The 14,539-nt window shown below is 28.3% G+C and overlaps 2 protein-coding genes across 3 annotated transcripts; both read right to left on the bottom strand.

Annotated features, from left to right (window-relative positions):
• Positions 1 to 2,690: 2,690 nt before the first annotated feature.
• Positions 2,691 to 5,288, bottom strand: LOC137822603 (HVA22-like protein a). The gene is made up of 5 exons (XM_068627512.1): positions 5,004 to 5,288; positions 4,763 to 4,789; positions 4,311 to 4,433; positions 3,008 to 3,254; positions 2,691 to 2,916 (listed from the first exon to the last, which is right to left on the bottom strand). Exons 1-5 carry the CDS (start codon positions 5,057 to 5,059, stop codon positions 2,869 to 2,871), a joined length of 501 nt encoding a protein of 166 aa, XP_068483613.1. The 5' UTR covers positions 5,060 to 5,288; the 3' UTR covers positions 2,691 to 2,868.
• A 5,648-nt stretch (positions 5,289 to 10,936) lies between these two features.
• LOC137822783 (transcription factor bHLH47-like) lies at positions 10,937 to 12,785 on the bottom strand. Of its 2 annotated transcripts, none has more exons than XM_068627779.1 (4): positions 12,520 to 12,785; positions 12,155 to 12,273; positions 11,783 to 11,910; positions 10,937 to 11,509 (listed from the first exon to the last, which is right to left on the bottom strand). In XM_068627779.1, exons 1-4 carry the CDS (start codon positions 12,588 to 12,590, stop codon positions 11,114 to 11,116), a joined length of 714 nt encoding a protein of 237 aa, XP_068483880.1. In that variant the 5' UTR covers positions 12,591 to 12,785; the 3' UTR covers positions 10,937 to 11,113. The 2 variants fall into 2 exon arrangements, with proteins under 2 accessions (XP_068483880.1, XP_068483879.1); XM_068627778.1 differs by having other exon boundaries at positions 12,155 to 12,276; positions 12,520 to 12,724.
• Between the last annotated feature and the right edge of the window lie 1,754 nt (positions 12,786 to 14,539).

Genomic DNA, 14,539 nt, shown 5'->3' with positions numbered 1-14,539 from the left:
AAAACAACCTTATAAAAACAATAAGCTTTTATAAAAGTAGAATTTTAAGAGTTTTTTTATTTACATTTGTACTTGATCTTATAATTATTTTTTTTTTCTCATTTCTATTTCTAAATCAGATTTTAATGTTTTTTAAATAGAAATTATTAATAGTTAAAACAACCTCCCTTTACCATTTAAATTGATTGTTGGAAATTTTTTATCATCTATAATAATCTTATGACTTTTTTGACCATCAGAAAAGAATGCTTGCTACTAATGAAGGATACACTTTTCGTTAAGCAGAAATGAAGGTGGCTTTTGCGTTTGGACCAAGAGATGTGGTGAGAAACAATAGCGTGAATTTGTGGGAGCGTATACTAATGAGAAAGCAACAGAAAGGGAGGAAAAACAGGTCAACAACAAGGGAAGTTCATTATTTCCCTTCCTTTTTCGCGTGCATGACAGTGAGCTTTTGCACTGTGTAAAGTCAGAGATTCCATGCAGTAAACATTCATTTGTCACGCTTCATTTGCTTTCTTCTTCTCATAACTCTTTGAACTTTTCCCTGTGTGAGTTGTTGGTCTTACTTGGTGTGAGAGAGGTAGCTGTGTAATTTCTTCGGTGTTGTGGTGGGTGGTGAAGTGGTAGTTTCAGTTAAGGTGGGTACTGGGAATTTGTTGTTTTTTTAAACCTAAACCTAATATTTTGATACTTTAAACACAATCACAACAATCAATTTTCAATATATCTGTTGGTGCATAATCGATTATGGGTTGCTTTTTAAAGTGTATCATATTTGATTTGTTGTAAATAGTAACATCCTTAATTGATTCTTTTCCTACATAATAAGAACCTTAATCAATTTTGGAATTGGTATTGGTGGAACTTAATCGATTGTTTGGTATTGATGGTCTTGACTTTTGAAAATCTGGTATATGGGTTCATTATAGACAAAAGATGTTATGATGTTTCTTTGTGAGAGCTGCAAGACGAGGGAGGTATGGTGTGTTTTTTGTGAAGCAATCATATGAAGGTGCAGGATAAGCAGACGATACAGTATTCAAAGCACCTACTGCAGTTCATCCTATGGAATTCTGCACATCTTTCAATATATTTTTGCTGTTAGCTTTTATGTAAATGAGGGATGGGAAACTATAAGCAATAAACTAAAGTTTGTTTTTAGCAGGAAGCATTGTCTTACTTTGCTGCATAATTATACATTACTTTGCTGCATAATTATACAGTAAATTAGGCATTCATAAATTTTCGTCATGTTAAATTATATTCAAGATTATTATGTTTCTCCTTTTGTTAATAAGATGGTTAGAATTTTGTATAAGATTGGAACTCCCCTAAAAAATCTCTTTAATTAATTAATTATTTTTTTTTGAAAAAAAAATTCTTTCTGAATGATAACAACCATAATCGATTTTTTTTCACTGTATAGTAAAAGTTTAATCAATTTTTTCGGAACCCTTTTAAAGTCTTAATCGATTTTTTTTTTTATATAATAACAATTTTAATCGATTTTCTTTCCCTGTATGGTAACAACCGTAATTGATTTTCTTTCGTAACAAGCTTAATCGATTTTGTCTAAATTCTTTTATAGCCTAAATGAATTTTAATAGATGCTCTTCATTTCCAGTAAGTTACGTTAATATTGTTAAAAATGCTTTTGTCTTTGATCTTGGTTGCAGTACGTTTATTTTCCAGGTTTTTACATTTTTTTATTATTTAATTGAATACAAATTGAAATAAACAATGATACATTAAATATAAAATTTCATCTTTTATGTTGTTAATTCATATATCATAATACTTTTCAAATTAAAAAAAATATTTTACAAAAATATTTAAATATTCAATTAATTTAAAATATCCACTTTTTTATAATAATATTCATAATTATTATTAATATTATTTTATATATATATATATATAATATATAGTTAATGTATTATATATAATTAATATATATATATATAACATGATATAACACAAATGAAATAAGATTAAATAATATTAAAATTATTTAAAATTAATTATTACATAAATTTATCTAATACAAATTTACACAAAATATTTCATATTTCATATTTTATTATTTAATTATTTTTTAAAATAAAAGTAAATTTATAATCTTACATTTCATATATTAAAAAAGATTTTAAAATTCTTTACAAATTCCAATTAATTTTTCTCCCACATTCATTCTTAACATATTCCAATCAAACATTAAAAACCATAAACATTAAATTTCTTATATTCTTTCTTGATTGGATTGTGTAATTCAAAACTTAAACACACCATTCAGTTTAAAGTTCTTGATTGGATTCTACAATTCAAAACTTAAATGTCTACAAATTAAACAATCTAGAACAATAATTTAAAAATCAATTTTAATTTCCAGATTATATAATTCAAAAATTAATATTATTTTTTTATAAAAAGTATTTCCTAATTGTAGAATCAGATAATCCATAAATGTCTTTCAGCTGCAATCCAGAAATACCTTGAATCTTGCAGTTTGTTCCATGAGTCCACAACACAACATGTGGACAAAGAGGATGCAGGAAAAAACCATGGGAGTGCAAAACAAAATAACCGATTTCCACAAACAACAAACTATTTATTAACTTAAAACTTTGAACCAAAACCTATTTGACTATTTTCTTGTTGGAGGTGGGTTTGGGTGGGGAATAGCAGTATGAGAAAGGAAAAAAAGTGGCAAACTGATTTGTATTGCACATCCATTATATATATATATATATATATATTCTACAATTCTATATACCACAGTTTGACAGATAGCATAAAACTGATATATGTAGTCACACACTACACAAAAGTTAAGCCAACATGTACATGCAACCTCTCCCTCATCATTCAATAGCTTCCATTTGCATTCTTGCCACTTTTCCTAGATTTACCAGCCTGCAGGGTGATGATGGCACTGTTAGTCAGATACAAAAGATAGCATAAATATGTGGTATTAACCATTAACCAAGTTTTACACATGGAATACCTTGCTAAGCAGATTCTCAAATGCTTCAGTTCCATGCTCTTCAATGTACTTCTCCGCCGCAGTTAGCATGTCCTCTGGCTTCCCCAAAGAATCCTTTTTGCTTGGAACATACCAGATGTTAACGTTCTCAGTACTACTGACAAAGAAAGGTCTAACATAGTGCTCATAAACATAGGCTGCACCACTGAAGTAGGGAATCACCAACCAGCTGGTAAGGATCAGCTTTGCATATGACCAAATGGGAATCCTGTAGTAGATTCACACAATTAAACCACAGCTAGTTAGTATTTTCCCCAGCCTAATTCTTTCTCTATGTATAACCATGACATTGTAAATACATCATGAATGCAGATCTTACTAAATATAGTCAACTACACTAAGTACTTCTGAGGTTTTCTGAAATTATGCATACACTTCCTGCTTTTTCTACTCTATTAATTGTTGAAAAACCATTACACTGACAGTTTCGGTACATTACACTAACCCTAATAGTTTGAAAAACATTATCATGTGTATGTACACTCTTATTGATGAAGTTCATATGGATTTAATAAATATGTTAGTTTCATTCTCCATTTGGTGGGTTTCTTTCCCAAATGAGTTAGAAGCACACAATTATCAATCAATTGGAGAATGTGTAGAGAAACAAAAAGTGTTAAGAGAATGTGCTGTGCACTTCTCTACAAAGGTTTATATAATGCAGATAATGTACAGTACAGAGGAATTAAAGATCAGCCTACCTATTACAAAGTATATTCTCATTGTTGTTATATTGCCTATTAGTATAACTGCAATCCCTTTGCTTAAATGTTTATTATCATACAGAAATGCATTTTTTACAAGACTATTGCAATGGACAAGATAAGGCATAGATTTGTGCAGCTAAAGTAATCAGAACTCTCAAAGCAAAACCAAACACAAAATGAAATTCCATTTGTGTCTTGATCTCCATTTTCCATGTCAGACAGAACACAAATTGTAAATATTTAGATAAGATTGGAGACTACAGTTAACACTGTTACTTACACCACAAAAGGTAATAGTGTAGTATGAATTACATTGATGGTAAACTAAGCTACGATGACAACTAGTAACTAGTGACAAACACATCTCTTTCTTAAATAGTTATTATCATAACTTAGCTCCAAAATCAATAACATCCAAAATAGGTTACAGCCCTTGTGACAATAATCACCAGGAGTCAAAATCTGAGATTTCTCATCAAATTTATTGAGTACCCATATCAGGTTAAGTAAACAAGAAAACCCCCAAAATAACGATTCAAAGGCAAAGGCAAAATTACCATTCAAGAGCTTTGGCAAAAGTGAGTTCAAAGAGGGTGATCAAGGAATACAGAACCCAATAAGTGAGCCATTGCTGGTCATCAACAGGAGACTTGCTCTCAATTGCCCTAACCGAGGCATATCTGAGACATTATTCACCGAAATCAGAGACAACGAGCGACCAAAATCAGAACAAATAGAATATCAGAAAAAAGGGTTACCGGTGTTAGTTCCTAAAACATAAGAACATTCAAAGAATACACAGACCATGGATCAATAATTGCTTTCAGTTCCTATATTTTTTAAAATACTCAAACTTTATATAGTGATCAAATGTTTATTTTAGAGACTAAAATTTGAATATTTAAAAAAATACAAGGATGAAAATAAAACCACTTGCTTTAAAAAAAAAATAACAAAACCAAACTACAGAAAATATCCTAAGCTTTTAACATGTTTTGTGTGTACTTACAGAGGATACGCAAGACTAAGCACAGGCCTGCAAGAGAAACCCAATAGGCAAAGGTAACACCATCAGTTATGAGAAAAATAAAAACACACCGAACTTGAAAAATATTGTTAATTTGGTCATTGGGGTATGATTATGAAGCCCTGTGGCACATGATCAAAGTTCATTTTAGAAATAATTTCCAAGTAGTGTGTTTTACAGAGGGTAGGTGAGAGCAAGAAAAGTAGGAAAAAGAAGAATTTACCCAGCAAGAACATCAAAATTTTTCAGAACCACCTTCAGGAAACTTCCAGCTCCCATGTTGGATCCCTCTCTCTTCAAAGGACTGTGTCTGTATGAAACTAAACTGGTTTATGTAGAGGTTTGTGTAGAGCTTTCACTTACGATTTGACACAAGGAGAGAGAACAAAGCAACAGGTAGAAAATTTGATGTGTTTCAGGTGAATCCCATCTCACCGTTGGATTATAAATCACTGGTTTTTATTCTTTTTAGAGAAAAATGTTATAACTTTTACAACTTTTGAACATCTCTATGTATAAAATAACTTTATTTTATATAACTTTCAAAAAGAAAATCTTGAAAATCTGTAATGTTTTTTTATGGAATATAAATAAGAAAATTAGTAAAATTTTCTTTAAGAATATTTAAAGTTTGGTTCATATATTCCGAAAGTTTGGTACGCGATGGTCGTCATGCCCTTGACGTGAGAGGCATCAAGTTGGTAGACAGGACCAGTTTCAAAAGTAATAGACATTATATAATAAATAGAAAGAGGAGATTACAACTGAAACTTCCATATACTCTTTTTCAATCCTATGTTTTTGGTAACATTTATAGAATATTCTTTTTTATACAAATAAATTATATAATAATTTTAAAACAAATGAAAAAGAGTTAGTATAACACTCCATTATCTATATTATATAACACTCTAAAATATTAAATATTATTAATTTAGAGATAAAATAAATAAATAATCACTATATATTGATTAAGTATTTATAAACTAAATAATTTTTTATATTTAAAATAATTTATTTTCTATTATTAATAAAAAATTATAAAATAATTTTAAATTTATATTTAATATTAGTTATTAATATTTTAATTATTAATTTAAAATTAAAATTAGTTATTAATATTTTAATAATTAATTTAGAATAGTTAATAGTTAAAACAGTAAATTTAAAAATATTTTATAAATTTTTTATTGATAATAAAAATTATTTTAAATATAAATAATTTTTTAATTTATACAATAATATTTAATTTAGTTAATATAATAACTAATTATTTTTTATTTTTAAATTAGTTGATATTTAACTTAGTCAAAACATATTAATTTGGACTGTTCAAGTGAGATTTACTTAGATAAATGAAGAGATATATATTTCTTGCATCTAAATAATAAACATTTGAAAAAACGAAATGAACATAAACATGTCTAAGAAAAACTTATAACACGAAGTATACTAAACAAAACTCTTACTTCTTTTCAATTAGATTAAACTATAAACTTGTGTTTGTTCGACTAAATAAGATGTATGTAACAAAATTCAATATTTATTAAATTATATTTTATGTTAAACACTTAATTAAAATTATTGAAAAATAAGTTGAATTTTTTTATCAAAAAACAATAAAAAAATATATAAAAAGAAGAAAAATTACATAATAGTAGAAAAGAAAGATATAAAGAAAATAAAGAATACTAATAAAGTGTTTGAAATAGTAAAATATCTATGAATTATATTTCATAAGAAATATATAATCCAAATGTCTAAAATAATAAGTTAGGAAATACTTTTTCTTAATTTATATTTTGAAATAAAAAATTTACTGTAAACAATGGTTTAAGATAACATTTTTTTTTTGGGTCTGACACCTGAATTAAAAAGTTCATGTAAATATGTTTTTAATAGACTTAATTATATTTTCAATTTTTAAAAATTGAAGTTTAGTTTTTTTTTTCTGAAAAGAAAATCATTTTAATCTTTCAAATTCCAAAAAGAAAACAGTTTTAGTCCTTCTATCCATTAAAAAAGCGATTAAACCTTTTTAATATAATAAATCCAAATACACTTATTAATGACACGTAAAGCAACTAACATGCGAGTAGTTAGTGGTCTTGAATGTAAATTGGCATGTAAGAATATTAAATATTAACCGAAAAGTTATGAACACTAACAATACTTTAGGTCTCAATCAAGATTAAATACAAAATAAAGTCAAAATACACTTGTAATTGTGCTAACGTGACCATGTGGAGGTTCTCGAGTGTTCTATTTCGTTTTTGGATTTCTTGTTAATCAGTTTCTGTTATTAAATTATATAAACATTACAAATTCGTTTATACATGAACTACTTCATACATATAAACAAATTATGTATAAATTAATTTTATTTTTTTCTTTCATTGTTTTTAATTAAATGATATCATTTGATTCTAGTGTCTAAGTCGTGAAAGTGACGTAGATACTCCATCTATTTCTCAAGATCAATAAGGACAAACTACTTCTACTAAAATTCAAAATAGCAAAAATTGAGAATTCCTTTGCGTAATTGATCAATTCCTATATGATAAAAAAATGTGAAATTTATAAACAACAATTTTTATGATCTTCCAAAAAAATTCACATGCTTGAATATCTTACAACACAAAAATAATAAACGAAAGAATTTTATTTCATACATTTTAGATTAATACAAGTAGCTCTTAAACGAAACTATATTAGTAATTAAGACTCGTATAATAATGATTCTAAAATATTTAAGATTAAGAATTTCAAGATTCTATTATAACTAACTATTATGAAAGTAATTTATATGATAATCCGACTTTTTCCAACTATTACCCAAACACTTCTATGGATGTAAAAAAATATTACTATTCCAAATCAATAAAATTATACATCAAATCTCATGAGGAAACATTAAATAAAAGATCTTAACACTTTGAAAACATATACATATATAAGGTAACGAAAACTAATTATAATTTTAAGTCTATGAGATGATAAAAAAAAATGAGTGAAGAAGTAAACATAAGAGAAATTAAAGTACAAGTACCTAAAGCATTTACTCACTAAAAAGTGATAAGTAAATTTTCCAAAGATTGGATATTTAAAGACATAATAGAAGAACAAAAATTGTATACCCAAGGTAGGGAAATAGGAGAGGATGACAATATTATTATCTCAAGAATAATCTAATCATACTAGAGAACAACATTTCCAAGGCAAATACTTTTTTCATCCTCCCATTTTTTAACCTGCAATTTCACAATTAGGTGAAATGAATTAATTGTCCCGTTTGCACTTCTTTACTGCACTCACCGTCACTACTGTTATCATTTTCTTGCTTATGCACCATTTTCATTCATTGAACTTCGATTTATTACTACGCATCACTAATTCAACTTGCATTCATTCATTGAAATTCGATTTATTACTACATATCATAAAAACTTGATTTATGTATGAATATCTCTAATTTTTTAGAAAAAAGTGTGATCCTATTCCATTCAAGAAGATTCTCTATTCATTATTTTATATTTCACGTACATTTTAATTTGCATTATTTATACTTCACAAAATTTTGGCAACATTTTATATTAGTCTTCAGTTAACAAAAAATGAAAGTTGTGATGTTAAGTCAACCACGAAAAAATAAGCATTCAAATATCAATACAAAATACAATGAACTCAAATTTAACAAAATATACATAATGTGATTATTTATATGTACTAATGAACTATGAAAAAAATATTTATTCTTTCTAAATTGTCTAAATATACAATTCAAGTTCAATATATTGATTGTTATTATTATCTCTTTTTAATTTTTTAAACATAAGGAAACTTATCAATAATTCAAAATTGGGGGTAGTATTCAATATTTATATTGAATCTCAAACAAAAAAAATAAGGTTCACTTGATGCAACATATAACACAATACACATTGTCAAGGATCGAAAACCCTAGACCAAATAGCAAGGCATTCAACATATAACAATCAAAAATATCAAATCACAAGAAAACAGTATAAAAAAAATTATACTTATATTTGAACTAAATTCCAATCCTATAAATACAAAATTTCTACTAAAGTTCATTTAATTATAATTTTAATCTCATTTAAAACATCAATTTTAATTTTACTTTATTATTAATTTTATATTTCATCATACTTTGTTGGATGATTTTTTTTTCCAAAATACTAATTTGAATGTTAATATTGAACGTGTACCGTTAGGGGCCGAACTATCCCATGACACCTCGATATCCGGTACCAATCGACCACCATATGAAAAATACATTAAGATAAAAGGATATTAACACAAATTAAATCGTACAGAAAACTAGGTAATACACTTTTAATAATGGTATGTATGTTAATCTCGACCAAAAAAAAGGGTATGAAGGCCATATAAATAGGCATAACAACCAAAACAAATATACGTTATTATTATTGCATTTATTGCATCAACATACCGAACACTTACTTGAACGTCGAAAAACCTTTTGCACGTGCACTTTCGACCGAGTGTCGAATTCCAAACACTAGGATAAGAGTTTGAAGAAGAAAGAAGAGCACAATCGAAGGATTAACTTTTCAATCGATATAAAATACTTTCTTAACCCCTTAAACAAGAACCCCATTATACAAGAACAAAATTGAGAAGTTATTAAAATATATACACAAAACTAACCTCTAGTGCAGGTCCAACGAGTTTAGGATAGTTGTAGCGACTTGGTCTAACAAGATTTAGGGAGTGACGCAAATTGAAGAGCAACTGACCCGACGAGTTTGGGGAGTGGCTGTAGTGGTGCGATTCAACGATGTTTAACGACTATACTAGTGATGCAATTCGACAGGTTTAGGGAGCACAACTGGCTTCCAACGCTTTATTCGCAATGGTGGCAAAACATAATACCAGGGACTCTATTTAACTTGTTCACAGAAGGAGATCGACAATGGAAGAGACCACAACAAGACAACACAAAAGAGAAAGCGACTTAACACTGTAGGAGACCACAACAACACGAACAACGATGTAGAATAGTGAAGATAAGAGACATCGACTAAACAAATGCGATGGAGAATAACAAAAGAGAAAGAAAGCACAAACAATAGCTTAGCTAAACGAATGATAATGGAACGTAATTGAAAATGAGACTTTCAAGAAATAAAACATATTACATCGGTCGGAACCATATAATTGATGTAATAACTGTAACGAAAATATTTTTTTTTTTAAAACATGCACACTATATCGGTGAGAATTATTAATTATTAACCAATGTTAAATATACATATTACATTGGTTAAAATGTAAATCGATGGAATAGGTACTTTGTTTATTACATACTACCACCACACCCTATTTTACGCTGATTCTGAAACAAAGGTTGTAATATTTTACCATTAAAATTATATTTCGTATTAGTGCTTAAAACTAGTTTTTGTTAATAACAAAAAAAAATACTATCTTTATATATATATATATAAATAAAATATGGAAGCCAAATTTTAATATACTATTAAATTTTTTATCCAACTTATTTTATTTTTTTATTAAAGATTTATTTTAAGCCCTTCTAAAATTAGAGACATAGACCAATTAAAAATATCACAAAAACTTATATACCCTAGTCAACCTAATAGTGTTACATTTTAACTATATTACATAATTAAAATAACCAAACTATAAAATTATAACTATTATCACAATGCCTTCATAATTAGATCTAACATTATAATTAGATCTAACATGCACATAAGATAACAAGAATAAAATTGACCAAATCAAGAGTCCATTTTCTTTTCATAGAAATGTCATGAATTGAAGTTTGAGAGAAATAACTATCAAGACAAATAATAAATTAAATTATTAGTAAAATAATATTGTGAAGATTTATTCAATAAAATCTTGGAATCTTGTTTACAGGTTCCTAGATTGTCTACTAATTCCATAACATCAGGTGATATAAGACTGTCTGTCTTGATCAACACTTGTCTTCTTCTTTGAGTGAGTGTTTTTAGAACACTTGAAGATATCAATTTGTCTACCTACAAGAATTGTAACTTTTGTATTTTGTTATCAGGGTACGCACTGATAACAAACAGTTTTTAAAAATAATTTGAAAATCTTGAAAGTAAAAGAAAAATAATGTAAAGAATTATCATACTATTATTCCATCATCACAAACAGTTATCAATCACAATTTCTATCACCCTAATTCCAAATTTCTCCAGGGAGAAAGAATATACAAAAGCTGCTGAGCAACATTTCCATGAAAATGATCATATCAGTGGATCCATTTCCAGAAGTCTACACATTAGCATATTGTTAATTTGAAGTTGGTTGCTCTGCAAGTAACTGTAGAGGCCATGAATCCATTGGGGTGGGATACCTGGCATGTGGTTTACTGATAGTGGATGTGGGTTTTGAGGTGTTCTCTGCAATATTATGAGCTGATAAAGCACCTTTCCCATGATGATTACTTAAGGGGACAACCAAAACTGCATGTCCTTGCTGCACTGTTGATTCTGTGGTGGACAATTGGAGGCTCTCCCCTGGAAACTTTCTCATCTTTTCTGGTTGTGCAAATTCCATCTCAGAAGCTACATTCATCAGGTTAGGTCCACGTTGGGCTACTCTTGCTTTTATCTCACCTTCAAGTTTCTCAATTTGAGTTTTCAGAACACAATTCTCCTCCACCATCTCATTTTTCTCCATACTCACCTGCCCAATTAAGATAATACCATGAGTTCCTCACTGTAATTAATACCAGATTATAAATCAAATTCAGATAGAAAAAATGAGTGGAATCATAAATTGCAAATTTCTTTTGTCAATGAACATGGTCTATTAGTGTCTTAAGGTTTAGTCTGAGTATATATATATATATATATATATATATATATATATATATATATATATATATATATATATATCCACACATGCAGGTAATCTCCATAGGTAAAAAAGTGAAGAAAAAGCTTGTGAAGAGCTTACATAGTGAGTCTCGGACAACAGAGATTCACTATCCTTTTTCAAGGACTGAATCTGACTGAACAAGTCTTTTAGCAATCTAATGGCTTCCCTCAATGTAGAAGCTTTTCCACTGCTCTGTTCACTAAGGTCTGTTACGTCCTCCCCAAAGAAAAACATAACCCCAAGCCCCAAAAGAAAAAGAAACAAAGCAGTACTAATATTAGATGGTGCAAAGTATCAAAGGTAACCTTATCTAAAAAAATCAAACATAAATACTGCATGGAGCAACCCAATTGCTAGTCAAGTTCAAATTGAACATAACAGAAATTTGAGACTCTGACATAAAATTAAAGTACTAAAATTTGAGATAGTGGTGACAGAAGATTAAGTTACCAAGTGTATCAGCAAGACCAAGAAAGAGTTCATTCAACTGTTCACGCTTCTCTCTCTCTCTTTCCGCCTTTCGAATTCTCTTGGGGACTTTTTCTTGTTTCTGTTTATTGGGACTCGACCTGCTTCACATCAAGCATAACCAAACTGAATATTCCTCATAATCTAAATATTTAAATGAATAATCCAAACTTAGATTAAAATTATTTGAAATAGTTTTCATTTTGAGATGTGAATATGAATCAAACAAAAAACCAGAAAACTTAGGAGGAACGAATACAGTGAATAATAAGAGAGGTATAAGAGCACTGAATCAATTATTCTATGAACTTTTTAAGAGCAACGAGTGTGTGAATAGAACCTCTAACCTCTTTCTTGATACATCTTGTGAATTGTTGAGCTTCTGAATAACAGTGGCAGAAGTATCAGATCCCATCATATGAATCTCAAAGAAGCTTTTTGTTACTTGCAATTGTTTGTGAAGGACAAGTTTGCTACAAATGACACACTTCCGAGATTTGGAATGAGTTAGATAATATTGTAAGAATGTGAGTGTGGCGAGAGGTCACCATTCACACCATGCACGTGGTTACCTCACGCTAGTTTGCTTCCACCACCATTCAAACTCATGCATAACTTTTTTTTTAAGTTATTTCTATTTATAAGATAATGTGGGGTTCTTAAACTATTTATTTTAAGTATAACATGCTTATATGCTTATTTGTAATCATTTATATAAATTTTAAATTAATAATTAATATGCTTATTTGTAATTATTTCTAAAATGATCTATCTTTCTTCAGTTAAAGTCTTGCTCATGAATATTTAGAATAATTAATTAATAATAAATGTAACACAAAATCGTGTGGCTTGCACAGTGATACATCCAAAAGCGCGTGTCAACCATACACTCATAACACCTCTTCACGTTCAAGTTAGCTACGTCAGTCAGCATTGTGTATTTACGTTAAAAGTATTAATAATATATTAAAAATATGCTGATAAAAAATATATTTTTAACACACTTTTACTATTATTTCAAATTTGCACAAATTCTTTCATTTTTTGAAATATAACTTATGAGAATTGAGTTTAATGAAAAAGAAATGTTATTTCATATTGTAATGAAGGATGAAAAATATTTATTACATATGAAACATTAAAGTATTACTCATTAAATAAAAAATGTGCCTATTGTATTCTGTCAAACTTACATTAATTGTACTCAATAATGATGTGTTGAAAAAAAAAATGCTAATAATGTATTTGTTCACTTTCTACCATTTTCTCCGTCTTGATATTATTTTTTCCAATATTCTATTGATAGAAACCACTTTTAAAAATAAAATTCATTGAAAGTATATCTTTGCATGTAAAAAACAGTTTTTTTAATAAAAAAAAGGTGAGTGGGTTAAGTGAGATCTTTGTTTTATATATTTTTTTTAAATTGGCTTCTAGCATATTTTTTTTAATTGGCAAAAAATAAATTAAAAAGAAAGGGAACATAAAGGGTGTTCTAACCTTATATAAAAAACATACCAAAGAGTTTCTCTAAGAATCCTACAACGACTACAAACCTAGACAAGAGTTTGGAATGGATATCTGACCTCCTTAACCACACAAATATCAACAATACGCTACTATGTTAAGGCAAATTCTTCCTACACCCAATCATTTTTAACTTGCACCCTACATATTTTTTTAAATTTCCGAAAATACCCTTTATTCTGAAAATAAAAATTTGAAATTGAAAATAATACATTATGGAAAAATAAATCCAGAAGAGGTTATTGTGTTTCGAAAATAAAAATTCGGAAACAAAAATCAAAATTCTATTCTAGATAAGAAAATATGGAATTGAAAATAATACATTTTGGAAAAAAGATTATTGTGTTCCAGAAATGAAAATTTGGAAACAAAAATCAAAAGCCCATTTCGGCTAAGAAAATCCGTAATACAAAAAAATTGTTCTGGAAAAAAAATTGGAAACATATTCCGGAAAAGGGGATCCAAGAATAAATTTTTATATGTATCCCATTTTTTAAGGGCATTTTCATATTTTTACTGAAATCGGGTGCAATGATATGGTGTAGGAAGCAATTGTCCCATGTTAGTATAAGTAATTGCGCTTTGGGCCTAGTCTAAGAAAGAGAAAGACACCTTTTAAACCTTATTTTTTAACCAAGTCTACGACTGCACTTGAAACAGTAAGAATACTTCGCTTGCATCCACTTTTCCTTAATTAAAAACTATCTTATTCTCGTGTTTTCAAACGCACCAGATGATTGAGACTCACACTCCTTTCCACATCTTATTACCTTCTTTGCTCAACCAAGTACAGTGAAATTGTTCGAAGTAGTCCTTCAAAGGAAAATGGTTTACGGAGCT

This window comes from Phaseolus vulgaris, chromosome 9 (genome assembly GCF_000499845.2).
Source record: "Phaseolus vulgaris cultivar G19833 chromosome 9, P. vulgaris v2.0, whole genome shotgun sequence".
Taxonomy (NCBI): Eukaryota; Viridiplantae; Streptophyta; class Magnoliopsida; order Fabales; family Fabaceae; genus Phaseolus; species Phaseolus vulgaris.
Note: the sequence above shows the minus strand (reverse complement) of the source record. Positions and strands in the feature narration are given on the sequence as shown.

Coding starts and splice junctions, on each gene's coding strand:
- LOC137822603 (XM_068627512.1), bottom strand. CDS start 5,059: ATGGGAGCTGGAAGTTTCCTGAAGGTGGTTCTGAAAAATTTTGATGTT. Junction 4,790..5,003: donor AATTTTGATGTTCTTGCTGG/GTAAATTCTTCT, acceptor TTTCTCTTGCAG/GCCTGTGCTTAGTCTTGCGT. Junction 3,255..4,310: donor TTTGCCAAAGCTCTTGAATG/GTAATTTTGCCT, acceptor AATCTACTACAG/GATTCCCATTTGGTCATATG.
- LOC137822783 (XM_068627778.1), bottom strand. CDS start 12,590: ATGATGGGATCTGATACTTCTGCCACTGTTATTCAGAAGCTCAACAAT. Junction 12,277..12,519: donor CAAGATGTATCAAGAAAGAG/GTTAGAGGTTCT, acceptor CTTGATGTGAAG/CAGGTCGAGTCCCAATAAAC. Junction 11,510..11,782: donor TGTTGTCCGAGACTCACTAT/GTAAGCTCTTCA, acceptor TTAATTGGGCAG/GTGAGTATGGAGAAAAATGA.